We start from the raw sequence: 17,235 nt of genomic DNA on the forward strand, positions 1-17,235 counted from the left end.
TAATTTTGTTAACTATAAAGAGAAGAAGTTACTGAAGAGAATACGAAACTTTCTGTGTAACATTTTTCATAATTATGTAAATTATGAAAATGTGCTTAAGGGTCTACAATTCCCTTCACCTACCCTTTGCATTCATTATAGTTAAATTACGAAAATGGCATATTGCTTTAAGATATTTTTTTCATAATGTAATCGCGTGACCAGTACTCTACTTTTTCTCAGCCCTCTGACAATTGTGTGCTGTCAATCATATCTAGTTATCATATTTTGCAATGTAGATACATATCCTGCTTTACCACATGTCTTTTCAGGGATAAATTGTGCTTCGAACCCTTGCAGCATTAATAGCGATTGCTTCGATCATGACGCTGGATATAAATGTGTTTGCCATCTAGGATACGAAGGAGTGAATTGTAGTCAGCGTAAGTACCTTTATTTTTGTTACTGTATGGGGCTTACCTTAGTAAAATGCCCTAACCGTGGGGGGAGGTGCCCCCACTACTATAGTATACAAAGATGTGCCAACAAATAAGTCCCTGAGCATAGGGTATGATTTTGTGTAGGAAAGTCCCTACAAATTATTCTATAAATACTCTTTTGTTCAGAAATAACACTTGACACACGTTCTCGCTAAAGTGTAAATTCCAGATACAAAATAATTGAACATTTTTCACTGTTTTATCCAACCTTCTTCCCTTTTTAACCAAAATGACCAATAATAGCGCGAATGGGTTTGAATTACTTCAGCCACACACCCCTGTCCAAATCAAACTTGAGCACCCGGGACCCCCCCCCCCCCATGACCATCTAGATCAGGGTTAAACCCATAAACCCATCATGTATTGGTGGTATAAATAATTCGCCTACGGGAAAAAGATATTTAAGCAGTTAACATGATGGTGAGTAAAATTTAATCTCCAATGGATAAAAACCAAATGTTGGCTTGGCTTATTTTGCATTTTACAAAATGATCCTGTGCACAATATAGGTTTACCCAGGATTATTTTGTGTGATAATTAACATTTTACATCATTAACATGAAGTCTACAGTAATTTTTCAATCATATTCGTCTTAGAGTACCCTCGGAGTGAGGAAACCATGTGTCCACAACTGAATAAATTACCAGGGAACTATTCCTTGTTTAAGAGTGCATTTTTAAATCCCAATCATCTTGATTCACCTTTGATTCTGTTCCTATTGGTACATCTGAAGAACACATTGTTAAAAACAGTGGAACCCAGGTACCACTCATTTGGACCAATTGAATCAGCTTTTTATGAGGGAATCTTCTTATTCAGAGTTATTGATAATAGTAATAATAATAATCTGGATTTCTATAGCATTTAATACTAAATGCCGTCTCTAAGCGATTTACAGATATTATTACCCGTCATCGGATTCATTCACGTACAATGTGCACCATCTCCACTCCCTGGGGAGTATTCCTACCATATGGTCACCTTGAGGGCATACAAGAAGTTCTAACACAAATGCTTTCGCCATCCTACCAGGTCCCCATTTCTCTCCTGGGTATGGAGTGGCAAATCTATATCAATGCCTTGCCAAAATACAATAGTACTATGAATCGGGACTGAAAGATATTGCCTCGTTTTGGTGATGGTTTGATATGGTTGTTCTTTGTAAGCTAGACTCCACTGTTCTTTAACTATTTAACTCTTTATTCTGACCAACTAATGGAACACGGCAGTTGACTACCACAGTTGTCACACGTACAGAGTGTCTCATATACAATGCTTTAGCGTAAGGTCTATCCGTAGTGAATAAAGGGGTGGGGCTCGTTCATATATGCTGCCGTAAACCATCATGGCTTTTGGGGACTTGAAAGAAAGTTGGGATGAAAAAAGTTAGCTTTGTACAGCAGTCGAAGTTCTTACGCGTAATCACTTATCTATGTGTTACATTATACAAATATTGACTGCTCATGAGGATGATGGTGGGAAATATCACTCCCAAGGTGGTGTTTACACCGGCCCTTCTATCACACCCGAGGCGAAGCCGAGGGGGTAATAGAAGGGCCGGTGTGAACACCACCGAGGGAGTGGTAGTTCCCACCATCATCCGATTACAGAGCAGTCCATATTTGTTTTATATACCTCATCCTTTTTATTGATTCATGATTAGGTCTAGCTGTTGGTCTAGATCTAGCTCTAAAAACAGGAAACGAGATCGAGGAATTTACTAACCCAAATAAGAAAAATCCAACATCAAGTCCAAGGCAAGAGTATTGAATTCCTACGCGCTGCGCGTAACCGCGCGATTGCGGTAGCCTAGCAACTCAAAAAAATTGTGTGCGCAACTAAGTCGCGGGAGGGGTTAGGGGTCCTATCCCAGGGTTTGATAGTAGCTATTAACCCCTCTGACGTAATGATACTTGATAGATCGAAATGCTCCTTGACATGTGATATAGTCTTGACCAATCAGTGAATGACAATCTATGTATGAGGTATATAAAGAAGAATAACAAATAAAGTACGCTTAAAATACCCTGCGGAAAACCGCCATGGTTAACAGCAGCATATGTGAACAAGCCCGTCATTGTGTTATTCAAGTAATTCAGAGGTTATAGCTGTCATGGCCCTTTTTTCCATCTCATTCTTCATATTGCAGTCGCGGAACAGACAAGAGGAATTATTGAATATATCCAGGCCAATAATACGAACATGACCATCACAATCTGCAGAGAGTTTCAAATGTGTGCATACATAGGGTGTGGTGCGGCAAACTGGTATGGTGAAATCTCCAGGTGTAGCTGTGATGATGCCTGTGAGCGCTTTGCAGATTGCTGCTGGGACTATCAATCAGCATGCCAGACCGGAGGGGGTGGTGATGGTGGAGATGGATTTGGTATCTTTGACCCTCCTGGTTTCTCTGACCCTTTCGGTCCTGAGGAGGAAAAATTTGACATGCCTGCTTCAGTACGTCCCGACATGTATTCATGTTTTTCAACCAGGAAGGAGAATTATCTGTTCGTCTCGCGATGCCCACCAGCGTGGGACGGTTCAGATTCCCAGGCCAGATGCGAGAACACTACTGATTTCAGTGACCCACTCATCTTTGTTCCGGTGTCTCTTGGAACCCAGGTGACATTCAGAAATGTGTATTGTGCTATCTGTCATGGTGTTCAACCTGCCAACCTCACATCTTGGCCAGTTGATTTTCATTGCAGTGATGATAAGATCCTGCCATTGGATATTGATGAAATGCTTGACAGAATCAGAAGTGGAATGTGCAATCATACAATTGATGATGCCAATAAAATTTCCCGTACCCCTGCGTATCGACCGTGCGCTGTCGACGTGATAAGCAAGTGTCCAGAAGACTTTGTAGATAATGGTATTGCTGAAGCTTGTGCAGGGTTCATAGCACCTCTGCAGCCTCCTGAAACACAATCAGTTTTTGCTAATGGATACTGTGTCGCATGTAATCTTCCAGATCTTAGCTATTCAGAGTTCATACCTTGTATAAGTGTAGAAGTGGGAGATGCTGTGCCACCTGCAGGTTTCCCACTCACGGTCCTGGTAGACTTCAAAGGGAATAATGGTATTCAGTTCAAAGCTAATCGAGACGTTGTAAAGCAGGAAACTGTGGAATGTCAAGTAGGAGCTGTCTTTGACAGCCTGGCTGGCATCTGTCGTTCTCTATCATGTGCGACTGGTCTGTCTCTTCAAGATGGTGAGTGTACCTGGAATGTCAGGTGTGTTGGGAACCGTGTTGGCATTGAATTGAGTGGTTTCAACATCAAAAACAGAGAATGCGTTTCCTTTCAGGAAGCGCAAGGTATGATGAAGTGCCTTGCAGATATCCTTGAACTGTCTTTGGATGATGTTTTTCTAGTCCGTGCCAACCCTGATGTGGATCAGTGCATCGCACAAGATGTGAATGAGACATTGAAAGTTGAAATCCATGTCAAGATGTCGTATTCCAAGATGAGCAAGATGGTTACCAGTTCCTCAAGAGTTCATACATGTGGAGCATCAGTTTTGCAGTTCAAAGTGTTGTGCAGTGATGAGGATAGGCCTTGCCAATATGGATGGACCAATGTGGACTATGGAAAGGATGTCTCTATGGTCAGTATTGATCAGACAACATATCTGACATTCAGGGGATTTCATGCAACACAAAGATACAAATCTGTAGAAGTGAGAAGAACAGCAGAGTTTCAAAGGTCACAAGAAAACGGTACAATTTCTCTACAAGAGATAGTTCAGATTTGTTCTGACCCAACAGGAAATGCCACTGATCCCAGATTAGGGAATCTTCCCTGTCCAATAATCACCATGAATGCTTCTGAGTTCCATCAGGTCCACATTGGGGATGATACAATCCTGGTCCACTTAGAGTCCAGTAGGAACTTCACTGAATCTGAATTCAGGATAGGTGACACAGGCAACGTTCTAGTGTGTTCGTTTTTATCAGAGAGGAGCGGAATTCTAAACGTGACTACACCTGAAGAATTTCTGCTGTACTCAGACACACAGAGCATTCTCAGTACCGTGTGCGTGACTCTCTCCCTCATTTCCCTAACAGTAACACTCTCCACATTCATCATGTTTCCATCTCTTCGCAAATTGACCAACAACAAACTCTTGTTTATGTTTTGCATTTTCCTGTTCCTGGCTCAGCTCCTGACAGTCGTCGGTTCATATGCATCCCCTATTCCCAAGCTCTGTAAAGTCGTCTCTGCGACCACCCATTTCTGCTGGATAGCTGTATTTGCCATAACCAACTCACTTGCGTTTGATTTACACCACACGTTCGGTTATAACCAGAGTTTCACGTTTGCGCAGACGAGCTTGAAGTCGCTCGTCAGATACCTGGTGTATGTCCCAGGTGTGTCTCTGTGTGTGGTCATTCCTTGTGTCTGCATTGATGTCATCACTGATTCGCAGGTTCTGGATTACACTTATGGTGACCTTTGCTGGGTTGGTGATGATTTGATGAGGCTTCTGGCATTTGGTGTCCCAATGGCTGTACTGCTTGCAATCAATGTCATTTTCTTCTCCTACACTGCTATTGGCATCTGGAAGGGACATCAGAACGCTAAGAAGGTGGGGAGGAAGAACATGCGTCCGAGTTTCCAGGAGAGATTTGACCTGCTGAAGATTTATATCAAGGTACAACGTACATTGTATTCTATCCAAAGTATTTGACAGACATATTTACTCTAAACAACAGCTATGCTCAGAACTAGCACTTTGCAATTAAAGCAATATCAGTTCTTTAAAAATGAGCTAAGATTAGTATGAGGGAGGCAATATCTATTTTACGTGAAGGAAGCATTTATCAGCTACCAGTTAGAAGACTGTATACTGCCATTGACAATAAAAAAAAAGGTCATACAGCCTCCTTGTGAATAGCGAATGATGTACATTTATCAAGAAAAAACTTAACGAAAGGCAATGAACATTTGTATTGAACTTACAAACCTTCACACCGCAAAATGTCAGTTTTTAATGATTAGAGCAATTCACAGTTTTATGTCATCAAGCATTCTGCTTATGAATCTAGATTATAAGCTCATAAACTAATTAGACTATGACCTGTCCGACTTGTTTGACTTCCAGGTGTCGACGCTGATGGGGTTTACGTGGGCTACGGCTTTCATTATCCCTTTCTGTGGGATTAGCGCCCTCTGGTATCTCTTCATTGTGCTCAATGGACTCCAAGGTAAGCTAGCGGTTCTACAACACATGCTCTGGCGAGCAATTCGCCATGCGGCCGATAGGAAGGCCTCTTGGTGCATTCGTCACCTGTGTAAATTATATGATTATTTGATACAAATCTCCTTAAATTTGGTTGTTATACCATCCATTTTTACTTTTTTTATTAGTCTCTAAAGAGAAATGATTTTGTTCAAACAGTGGTAAAGCATGGAGAGGAGATGCAATCACAACCTTAAAACAGGGAGGTTAGACATACCTGGGACCCGTTTCACAAAGCCTTCTTAAAAAAAAATCAGTGACAAATCTGCTGATAACCAATCAGAAGCGAGGATTTCAGTAGCTTATAAAAAAAACTATTTGTCACTGATGACAAGTTTTGTGAAACGCCCCCCCCCCCCCCCCCCTGGTCAGAGTAATGTCCCACAATCAAACATTTTTATAAAGATCACTGAAGAGAACAGAACAAGTGGCCATTGCATAATTATAGATGGGTGACCTTTACAGAGAGGTGGCCACAATGACTGTACTTTTATTTAAATCTTATAGAGCAAAATAATGAGATGGATTGATTTTGCTGTTACTTATGAATGCTTTGATAAAAGAATGACATTTTAGGCATCTCATGCATCCGAACTCGGTACAGAAATAGTAGCCTGAGTTTGATGTTTGGGGGGGGGGGGCAAATACATGTAATTGATCGACGTCCTGGGGAAGGGTCTAAAAAAATTATTTTTTATTTATTTATTTATTTATTTATTTATTTATTTATATTTATTTATTTATTTATTTTTTATTTATTTATTTATTTATTTTTTATTTTTTATTTTTTTTTTTGGGGGGGGGGGGGCACGTGCTCCCCATGCCCCCCCCCCCCCCCCGTGACTACGGGCCTGTGAAGCATGTGTATAACCACCCAAGGGACACAAGAAAAGTGGTATTTACGAACAGGTTCATTACATGTTCCAATGATGGTCTCTCTACAAGCATGGTTTACTGTATTACTGATTTGTGTGCATGAAAGCATTGGATGACAATGTGACCCTACTTTACTTTCCATGTTCTTTCTTGAGCAGGTGTGTACATCTTTCTTGCTTTCACCGCCAACCAGCGGGTGTGGAACCTCTGCAAGGCTCTAGTCTGCGTTGCCGACGAGCCATCTTCGAGGAGATCCACCAACTTCACGGAAAGCACCCTCGGAACCGATGACAACAGTCGGTCTGTTCGCCAAAACAGAAGGGATGATGACGATGATCCGAGGGTTGATATGGTGATCGATTAACGGCAGAAGGAAGATAATGGAGAGAGCTCAAAGAAGCAAGAAAAGGAGGGGTGGATTGAAGGGGAGGAAGTGATGTCCCATAGTGACTAACAATATCAAGAACTGGGCCCCGTCTTACAAAGAGTTGATATCAATCGTAAGTTATTTGCGATTGATATCAATCGTAACTATGTACATAAGAGATAGGAGACTGCAAACTTGCGATTGATTGGAGGACTTACGATTGATTTGGATCGATCGTAACTCTTTGTAAGACGGGGCCCTGATCTCTGGAGTGGTATTCTGAAAACTATGTTATCTTTATGTTTTATAGTGAAAGTATGTTAATTTTCATAGCAAATTAAAAATGGGACGAATCATTGGCTACTGTCAGTGCAAATCTGGCTGCGCAAGTGTAGGCTAAGTACAGGAAAAGATACATATACGCATCAAGCCAGGCCCAGTAATAATATTATGTACAGTACAGTTTGATATGACAATTCGCCTATCTTGAAGTTGAAGTTTGAAGTTTTATTTGGTCCACATTTTACATAGAAAAACAGTTCATATTCTTCTTTTTTAATTTTTTTTTTTATTATATAGGCGTATATTATTAATAGATTAATATTAAGTAGATTTCACACAAGAAAAACAAAATAATTAAAGATTTCAAATCAAATATAATGTACGGAAAATAAGTAGGAAATTTCGAAATCATATGGCTGCGAATAGTCTCATTGGACAACGCCCCCTATCGTCAGAGTCCAGCAGCCTTACATGTTAGCCTACTGTTTTTTACCCCAAAAATCGTTTAATTTTTTTTTTTTTTAAATTATTTTTTGTTTAAACGAAAAGCACATCCACTCCGGCGTACGTTGACACTAGCTCTTTCATTGGAACCCTCATGTCTCATTGACTTTTGAAAGTTCACCCACTGTAATTTGATCAAAATAGGTCGCTAGCTCGCCATTGCCTATATAACACATGTGAAACAAGTCGAACTTTGGACGCAATTTGCCAAGCGATTGTAAGATTATAGGTCAAACACACGAAGGATAACAAGCATGAATTATCATAGATCAGTTCTGATCGGTTCATTATGTCCATTTCAGCGAACCCCACCGTAATTTTTCCATTTAGTATAGGCAAGCATTTTGCCGAGGTAAGCAAAAACATGAATATTCATGATCGCCATGGACTATTCGATTATTTACAGAGGGGTGTAATTGTGCACCACATCAAACTCCCCTACTTTAAGTCAAGTATTTCATTGTATTATGTAGTTTAGTAGGTTTATTTTAATAACTGTTTAATTATCAGATATCAATGACAGTGTAAAGATATGGAAAAAGTTCTTAATTGTATTTTATAATTAGCAAAGCAATCTCACATACAAATTCACTACCAAGTGTCGTCTAATCCGCCGATTGCCGTCTGCTATATACGTCCGGCGAGCGAAAATGAGACAACCGGAGCAATATGATGTATATATAATCGCCTAGTTAGAACAATGTAAAATGTGGGGAGCCTAAATAAAAAGCATAGCTGTTTTGTGAATAGGCTCCCGTACTGAGTAACACAATATAGAAGGTCTGGATTTAAAAGGTATTAGGAGGCGAAAACGAAGTAGTATAGTATGAGATTGTAGAGACTTCAAAGGTAACACTGATACTTTTAAGAATATGGTCCTAAACGTCGTGACTGAATCTTATTTTTAGCTTACGTAGAATGATCGTATAAATGTGTTTTGAAAGATATTTTTCAGAAAATTTGTTTCATGGAAGAATGATGAAACCTACTACGGTTTTCATCTTTCCTCTCGAAATCTCACAAGATATGCTTTCTTTTTAATCATGATTTAATTTTAAATGACGACTAAATCTTATACAATGTATTATATATGCACTAGATTATTTCAATGAGCAGTAAAGGTTTGAAAGTTATATTGAAAATGGTTTCATCTTCTTAAACCAGTGATTTGATATTAAATAATTGAATGACAAGTACACCTCAAGCCAAGATTTTATCAAGCACTCTATAATCATCACTACAGCAGTCTCTGATTGTACAATACAGTGTATTTGCATTAAACACTCATATCCAGATACTCTGCATGGAAATTTAATACAATCCTGGAGAAGTTAGCTAGATATAGTTTTGCATGGGCAAAAGGGCATGATTAAAAGCTATACTAGTATCTGTCAAAAACTTAGTTCTACCTTGATATTGATATGTTATCTATATTATTTTACTGGTATGTCACATCTATATTTATATAGTTGTACAATTTATGGTGTTCTTGTGATTTTGATTGGTGTTACCACTTTTCTGTTCACATACAATCCTATGTGGGTGACTTAATATATCACAGTAACACTTTGGAAGAGATCTTCTTAGGGAAAATCATATTTGAACCGTTCATTGGTAGTTTAGTGCTGCCTAAGAGGCACTGATAACGATAATGATATGTACAAATTGTTCCAAAATTGTTCCTCTGTTGTTTGTGTTTCAAAGGCATTGGAAATCATTGTTGTAGGTCAAAGCTCGACGATTTAAGCTAATGAGCATCCCTTGACAACTTTTGTCTCGTTGAAATCGCTCGCGCGGCCACTGATTTTTGTAGGACAAACCTCAATAATTATCTCTGAGTGCCGTGAATTTTAGTCCTTCGATGCGATATCAGTTACACCATGAAATAATGTGTCCTTAACGCTTTATTGACAGAACACCAACAATTTTATTGTTCAGGTTTAACAGCATTTATTGTTATTTTCACTTAATATTTTATTGACGAGCATTTACTAATGGACACTCAAACGGCAAGATATGTGCAAATTTAAGCGCAATTTTTAGGAATATAAATACCAGTAGATATTGAAGTTGGTAAACCACTTATAAATATATATCACTTCATGATAAAAACAAATGTTGGTTAAAAGTGTCTTAGCTGCTGTTCTGCTGGCAAAATATAGATCAGTATAAGTATGTATGTCAAATCTGTAGCACGTTTCATAAAAACTTGTTATCACTTTCAAAATGCAAAAGCTGTTATAAGCTATTGAAATCGTTGCATTTGATTGGCTGTTGGCAAATTCATTACAGAAACGTGACAACTATTATCGATTACAAGTTTTATGGGGCCCTGATCTCAAAATAGGATTAAATCAGGCTAGAGCAGGGTAACAATAGAGAGCCTTGATGAGCACATTGTCATTGCGTGGTGGATATCACGACTATAGGAATATGTAATATTAGTATTAATATTGCTTTTGTGCCTTTTGACATTCGGTCTTTGTTTACTACTGAAAAGAAAAAAATTGCAGTACAGTGTATAAAAAAAGTGCAAAATTGCTTATTATGGTAAAAACACTGACATTATTTTAAAATTAATACTAAAAAAGTTATGTACATGTATGTAGTTGTGGAAGTTGTCACGTGAATGAATAAAAAAAAAAGCACAGAAAAACAAAGCTGATTATTTGACCAATTATTTTAGATGTGGTACGGTATTGAAGAATACAATACATGTTATCTATTATCGAGGAACCAAGTAACATTGCGAGAAAATACTGATTTTAAAAAAAAAGAATGTGAAAGGGGCTATCAGAATTCTTATAGCAAATCAACTTTCAATTCAGAAACAGCCATGACCCTTTTCTGCCTCCAATTCCCTTTTTTTACATCCTTTCCAAACACACACACACACACGTGTTGGATTCATGCATTATTAGCATTGGAAGGCTTATAACATGACCCACCCGTTCAGCTTTTTAGTGCTCTGATACAAATTTCAATCTCTCATTCCTCTCTCTGAAAAGTTGTGTTGATCTATTTATCCTTTTAATTCTTTGATACCCTACTTTGAATAAAATCAGAAACTTTTTTCGAATATTTGTTAAAATTGCATCCTTGCAATGCAAAGGTTTCTGGCCTTTTTACTTTTGACGTGTCCCTGTGATATGAGGAGGCTCGATGGCTCAGTGGTAGAACACTGGTCTTGTAACCGGGAGGTCCCGGGTTCATTACCAAGTAAATGTTTTTGTGCCCGTTGGTAAGGCATTGATCCTCTCAAAGTCCCTTGGAGAGGACTTAAAGCAGTCGGTCCCTTGGTTGTTTCTAATGGCAGTCGGGTAAAACAATAATCGATCATATGTTCATCCCTTTCACCCTTAAAATCCATCTTCTAACACATCTTTATTCTTCTATCACTCTCCTTTCGCTCCATTCTACCATCTATTCTCATCAGTTCATTCTTCCAAAGTCACTCTTTATTTTCTATTTGTATAATCAACTATTCCATCTTCATTCATTCCAAAAAGATGGAAAGTCAAGAGAGGAATATAAAATTTGAATCTAAATATAAAATGGTCACTGTAACAAAATCTTTTACAAAAGAGCAGTTTTTTATTACAAATACTGTTGGATAACATAATACACATTCATTAAATGATGAGCAAAGACCAACATGTCCACTGGGTATCAATTCTGAAGGGCATGCTTATTTCTCCATCTTATCTCTTTGATCTTAGATTGTAATTCTATTCTAAATTATACCGTCACAATTCACATGGATAGAATACAAAACAATGACAACTTCAGCAAATAGAAAATGTAATAAATGGCCTTAAGAAGAAAATGCATTTATGTCCAACGATTGGAAATTGACATATCAACAAAATTCAATTCAATGCAAGATTGTGGAATGTAACTCGAGTAGTTGGCTACAACCAATATGAAAAAAATGATACATTGATACAAACCGTTGTCGTTGTGTTACCTTGTAACTTGTTTACACCATAATTGTTTATTTCATGTCCTGTAAGGTACATCAAAGAATGATAATTGCTAGAAATGAACAGATGAGGAATTCTCTTGGAGCCTGAATTTACTCCCTAGAACAAAAGGATGGAAAGTTGAAATAGACACGGCAGGAAATACCATTGCTGATATCTACAATTACTCCAGACATTCCCACCCGTTTCAAAATAAGCTGTAAACTTCAACCTCAAGGGTTGAGGGTTGTGAAGACATCATTATATACCTCACTTAAGAAATCCAGCCATCTGATTGGTCAAAATTGCAGTCCTTGTTTTAGCCATTCCCGTAAATAAACGAAAAATGCCAAACCTATGTAATAGTTCTAGAGTAAATAAGTAAAATCCAAGCAAAATTCCAGTTACTGGGAAAATAGTTCAATCTTGCTATTGCCTTCGGCAGGCCTCGGGCAATGGCATGATTGTAACCTCCCCTTGAGCGTATAAAAACAACTATATCTCTCAAAGCAGTCATTATTACTGTACTATTCCATGCCAAATTTGCTCTAGGCAAGTAACATGTTGTAATTTCAGTAGCTTTTAACGGTTATTACAATTTGTTATTGATAACAAGGCTTATGAAACGGCCCTGGCTCCAAACAAGACGATTCAACTGTTCGGAGCCAGAAGGCATTACTCTGCGAGTTAATGCCCTTCTGGCTCTGTACAAATGGTATGTACCAGTGACGGCTGCTCTGCAGTCGCTTTCTGACACTCTCAAATTCTGAACTTTGACCCTAGACCCAACACTATACCGAGCCCTAATAATTCTACAACTAATTATTCTAATTGCAATACAAGGTTTCTTGTATATCTCTGAGTACATAAAGCCAGGAGCAAATTTGTGATTGTTTCTTGAAGCTGAGCTGTAAATCATACACTTGATGTTATCTTGAAATTCTGATAATCCTTCAAAACTATTTTGTTTAAAGTTGCAAAACACACCTTTATCAATCATCTACTTTTATAATTAATGCAGTATTAGCAACATTTTACATTTCAAATGCAGAATTAGCACCATGTACCTTTATACACTGATTGTTCCTTTCATAGGACACATACTTTAATAAAGTAGAAAACAATGAACAATATTAGTCTAGTTAATAGTACCATTACCACATTAGTAACTATTTATACTTGAAGAAATGTTTTGACTACTAGTTATCAATGTTGTGCTATTACAGAAATATATTTACAATGGGGAACAGCAGCTTATTTGGCAGTGAAAAATCTGTTGTTGTCCCCTTTGGCAAATATCTGGGGCCCCATAACCTGTTAGGGGTAAGACAAGTTACATTCCAACATGGATTTCACAATGGGTTGCATCCCAACTTGTTCCAGGCTTTATCATTTATTGGTAATATTTACACTGCAGAATGAGCACCATTTTGTATCAAACACAGAGTAAATTTGGCACTTTATGGGACGGTAGTTTGCAAACTGACATTAAATGATATGAGAACAGAAAAATATTTGTCATCATTGAGCAAACAGTTTCTTTTCAAAAATTACCAAACTTATTTTTTTCAACCATTTGAAAAAAGAAAGTTCTCTGAAAATAAGTAGCAAATACGTAGAAAATGTCTTAGTTATTATCAAAATTTTGTGGGAAAATAAAAAAATACAACATAGTACTGTATAAAACTATACACTTTAATGATAGTCATCACAAATTAAAGAGAGGAATTGTTATTAAATAATCAATTTCTCAGACAAAACAAAACAGAACTCTCTTCACTTTGCTTTATTTATATCGAGGGCTGATGCAATGTAATCCTACGTATCCAACATACAGAACCTTGTTACAACCAACTCATTTTAATAGAACAAGGAAATTACCTTGTTTTGAATGACACCTTGTAATATATAAAGGGCTAGAGAACAGTAGAAACAACCAGTGAGACCAAGCTCCCGTCTTATAAAGAGTTGCAATTGATCCAAATCAATCGCAAGTCCTCTAATCAAACTCAAATTTGCAGTCCCCTATTTCTAATGAACAAAGTTGCGATTAATATTAACTCTTCATAAGACTGGGCCCAGGTGTTTCTAGCATAACAGATTTTGATTAAACTCATCAACACTAACAACAACAAATATGAAGTCAATTTGATTTTCAACTAATTACTGTCAATTTTTTATCTCCTCGCATTTAATCCTAGGAGTTGCGTTTAAACCCACATTATCTGATATGAGAAAGGTTTTAATTTTCAAACAATCACGGTCGATATTCTTTAAACTTGCAATTTAATTCTTTGAGTCAAGTATAAACCCACATTTTTAGGCAAAAGGTTGTAATCATCTCCAATGGGGTCAACATTGTCCCTTAAAGCCCGTCTGCACTAGTTTGGCCAGGGGGATTAGGCCTCCCTGCAAGGTCACTGACAGGTGGTTATCTCATCAAATCAGCTCCCAATTAACATAAGAAAAAGGAGATTATGGGGGACCAATGGTCACCAATTGGGCATTGTTAGCTATATAGAGGGAGCAAATAGCTATGAATTGTGCAGTGGGGCTTTAAAGCCTTAGAGGATCTGTACAGATCCCAGACTTGCATCTTACACTCTTGCCACGATCTGCTTCAGCTTGCAGACATCCAGCCCGGACGATGCTCCACACATCTTGTGGACAGACCGGAAAAATTTCATTCTCTCGGCCGATTCTTCAAAGTGCTTGGCTTTTTGACGAGCAACGAGGATGATCTAAGATGGGGAAAAGAATAAGCATATTGATTGAACAGACTAAATTTGTATTTTAATTTGTTTTTAAAGCATGCTAATGTTCTACAAAGAGAATTTAATAATTTAGATTTCCAATTTTATTAAAGCTAAAATTAAAGCTAAAAAACAAAGGAACCTGGTTATAATGAAGACTATGGAACGACTCAAGATAACTCCCTTCCAAGCAAAATTTGATTGGAAGCAGACCATAAAATATTTTAATATCCCAATATAAGATGACCTCATATCTTCACTTGATATTACATGTTATATCAAGTTTTATTATTAATAATGAGATTTCTTTGCTGGAAAAAAATAATTGAATTTAAAGTAATAATAATTTAAAAACCCCTAAAAAAAATATTGGTAAGTTTTGAAATAATCTTGAAATATCAATGAAGTTCAATAACATTTCCAAATTACCGTAATTCAGTTGACTGTACTCTTTGCCAAGAAATAATGATTATCAAAACAACTTTCCTAATGAACTGATAAGATTTGTTCAATAAATTTGGGCTACAAAGAAATGTTCGATTTTGTTTCTCGATATTTTCCTCTGCTATTTATGGTACTTTGTGGCTACTTTGAAAGACCCACCTCGTCTGGTATATCGGCTAATCTGGCGGCGTTGAAACCGTAGCTCTTGGGACAAGCCCCACCCACAAACTTGTAGAGGAATGTGATGGTTTCTTGCGAAGGGTCTTCTTCATTCTCGTTCTCAACCATACAAGCCTATCACGACAAATGAAGGACACAATGATGAGAGGTACAAATCACAAAAAGATAAGCATAGATGCTACGACATCAGGCAGACTAAACATCACACAAACAAACCAATAAGTTGCTGAAGAGAAAAACAAGGAATCGGAAAGGAAAATACAGTGAAACCTGTACATAAAGGCCACTCAAGGGAGACAAGGAAATTAGTCTTTATAGGCAGGTTGTCAATATATACAGGCTTCAATGTGAATTTATTTTGAAGAGAAAAAAAAAATGCAGTCTTTATAGTTGGGTGGTCATTAAAGCAGGTTTGACTGTACATACAATTGTATGTACAAGACAAAACAAATGAAAATGTACAAGTCTGTCACACAAACAAATTGATACAGGTTTTCCCAAACAAACTAATACAATCATAAAAGACACACAGGAAGAAGAGATAAGAAACAATTCAGACAGATGAGCATGACTGTCTGACTAAAAACAAAACCAAGTGCTAAGGGTTATATTGCAAACTCATTTGCAAGCTCATTTGGCCTCTATTTCATTACCAAATCTTATGGATTACGGTTTGTCGGACAGTACAAAATACTGATCTTCTTCACAGTTAACATTGCGATATATCATAAATGAACTTCAAAATCCTCTCAATCCTTTTTACAAGGTTCTTTAAAAAAAATTAGGGTAATTCAGACAGATCTCCATATCTATATTGAGATGATCAGCAAAGAAAATATCAGGTGATCATTAATCACATGACCTACCATGTGACCCAGCCTGATGTTAGGGTCATGTGAGAATTCCTCCACCAGGGAGTGGTAGTGGGTTGAGAAGAGCGTCCTGCATCCGACCACCTCTGACAGCTCCTTCACGACTGCCGTTGCTATGGCGGTGCCGTCGTAGGTTGCCGTGCCCCGCCCGAGCTCGTCCACCAGAACGAGGGAGTGCTTGGAGGCGTGTTTGAGGATGCTTGCCGTCTCGCTGAGCTCGACGAAGAATGTGCTCTCACCTGAGAAAGGGGACATAATAATATAACTTTTAAAGGCATCGTTTAACAATGTTAAATCTGAGATGCACGACCCTACATGTTACCAGTGTCTGTGATATGGAGTAATATGGTGCCGTTACAAAAATCCGCTTCAAAATGATCATGAAGTGCCTCAAAAAAGTAAAAATCTTTGAGTGACCGGTTTTACCATACCTTACTCATTTTCCTCAATAGACTGTAGTGTTATAATTAATAAAAAACGTGAGGAAAACGGTTTTTGAAATTTCGATTTCCTATCATAAATATCTTGATAATCAGGCGATCGGCTTGTAAAATTCATGGGGTTCCTGATTGACCCAAAGGTTTCTAATTATCATTACAGCATGAGATTAATCCAGGATTTTGTTTCAGAATCTGAGATAAAGATGCCCAATCCCTTTAAGGGAAATACAACCTGCAGGCTGCTGTGAGCGAACAATTGGAGAGGCAACATGGTAAAAGTTTGAATGGAATCAGACCAACAACCAGGAAGTTGTGAATGTTTTACATCAACACACCTGAGAGTATGTTATCCCTCGCCCCGAGCCTCGTGAAGACCCGGTCGACCGGTGTGAGTCTGCAGCCCTCTGCAGGGACGTAGCATCCCAGCTGTGCCATGACGATGATCAGACCGGCCTGTCTCATCAGTGTGGACTTGCCTCCCATGTTGGGACCCGTCACCAGGATGCAGCTGCTGTTGCCATGGTTTTCTTCTCCTTCATCCATCTCATTATCCTGGAAGAAGAATAATACATGTATTTATATTGATTGATTAGATTTGATTTGTTTTATTGTCCACATAAATGGAAATTCTTTGTTCACATGGTTACAAGGTATATACATAAAACATAAGTGCATGTATCTACCATGTTGGATGCTCAAGATCCCTCCAAAGTTGCACTATTAACCTGATTTTAGCCAAGCTGCCATATGGTGCTAAAAAACTTTAAGAAATTATTTTCAACCTGGGCCCTGTCTTACGAAGGGTTGATATCAATCACACCTTATTTATTT

General features: G+C 37.9%; 2 protein-coding genes across 2 annotated transcripts in view; one reads left to right on the forward strand and one right to left on the reverse strand.

Moving 5' to 3' along the window:
- Positions 1-341: 341 nt before the first annotated feature.
- LOC105442336 lies at positions 342-7,063 on the forward strand. The gene is made up of 4 exons (XM_030973698.1): positions 342-422; positions 2,630-5,136; positions 5,587-5,689; positions 6,759-7,063. Exons 2-4 carry the CDS (start codon positions 2,683-2,685, stop codon positions 6,962-6,964), a joined length of 2,763 nt encoding a protein of 920 aa, XP_030829558.1. The 5' UTR covers positions 342-422; positions 2,630-2,682; the 3' UTR covers positions 6,965-7,063.
- A 7,122-nt stretch (positions 7,064-14,185) lies between these two features.
- LOC593059 (DNA mismatch repair protein Msh6) overlaps positions 14,186-17,235 on the reverse strand; it is a 52,432-nt gene continuing 49,382 nt past the window's right edge. Inside the window, exons 27-30 of the mRNA XM_030974086.1 lie at positions 16,740-16,956; positions 15,959-16,203; positions 15,072-15,206; positions 14,186-14,456 (exon numbers count right to left, since the gene is read on the reverse strand). Of these exons, the coding sequence (XP_030829946.1) occupies positions 14,313-14,456; positions 15,072-15,206; positions 15,959-16,203; positions 16,740-16,956 (741 nt within the window). The 3' untranslated portion in view covers positions 14,186-14,312. The remainder of the gene's footprint in view (positions 14,457-15,071; positions 15,207-15,958; positions 16,204-16,739; positions 16,957-17,235) is intronic.

This window comes from Strongylocentrotus purpuratus, unplaced genomic scaffold (assembly GCF_000002235.5).
Source record: "Strongylocentrotus purpuratus isolate Spur 01 unplaced genomic scaffold, Spur_5.0 spur5_scaffold_7, whole genome shotgun sequence".
Classification (NCBI taxonomy): Eukaryota; Metazoa; Echinodermata; class Echinoidea; order Camarodonta; family Strongylocentrotidae; genus Strongylocentrotus; species Strongylocentrotus purpuratus.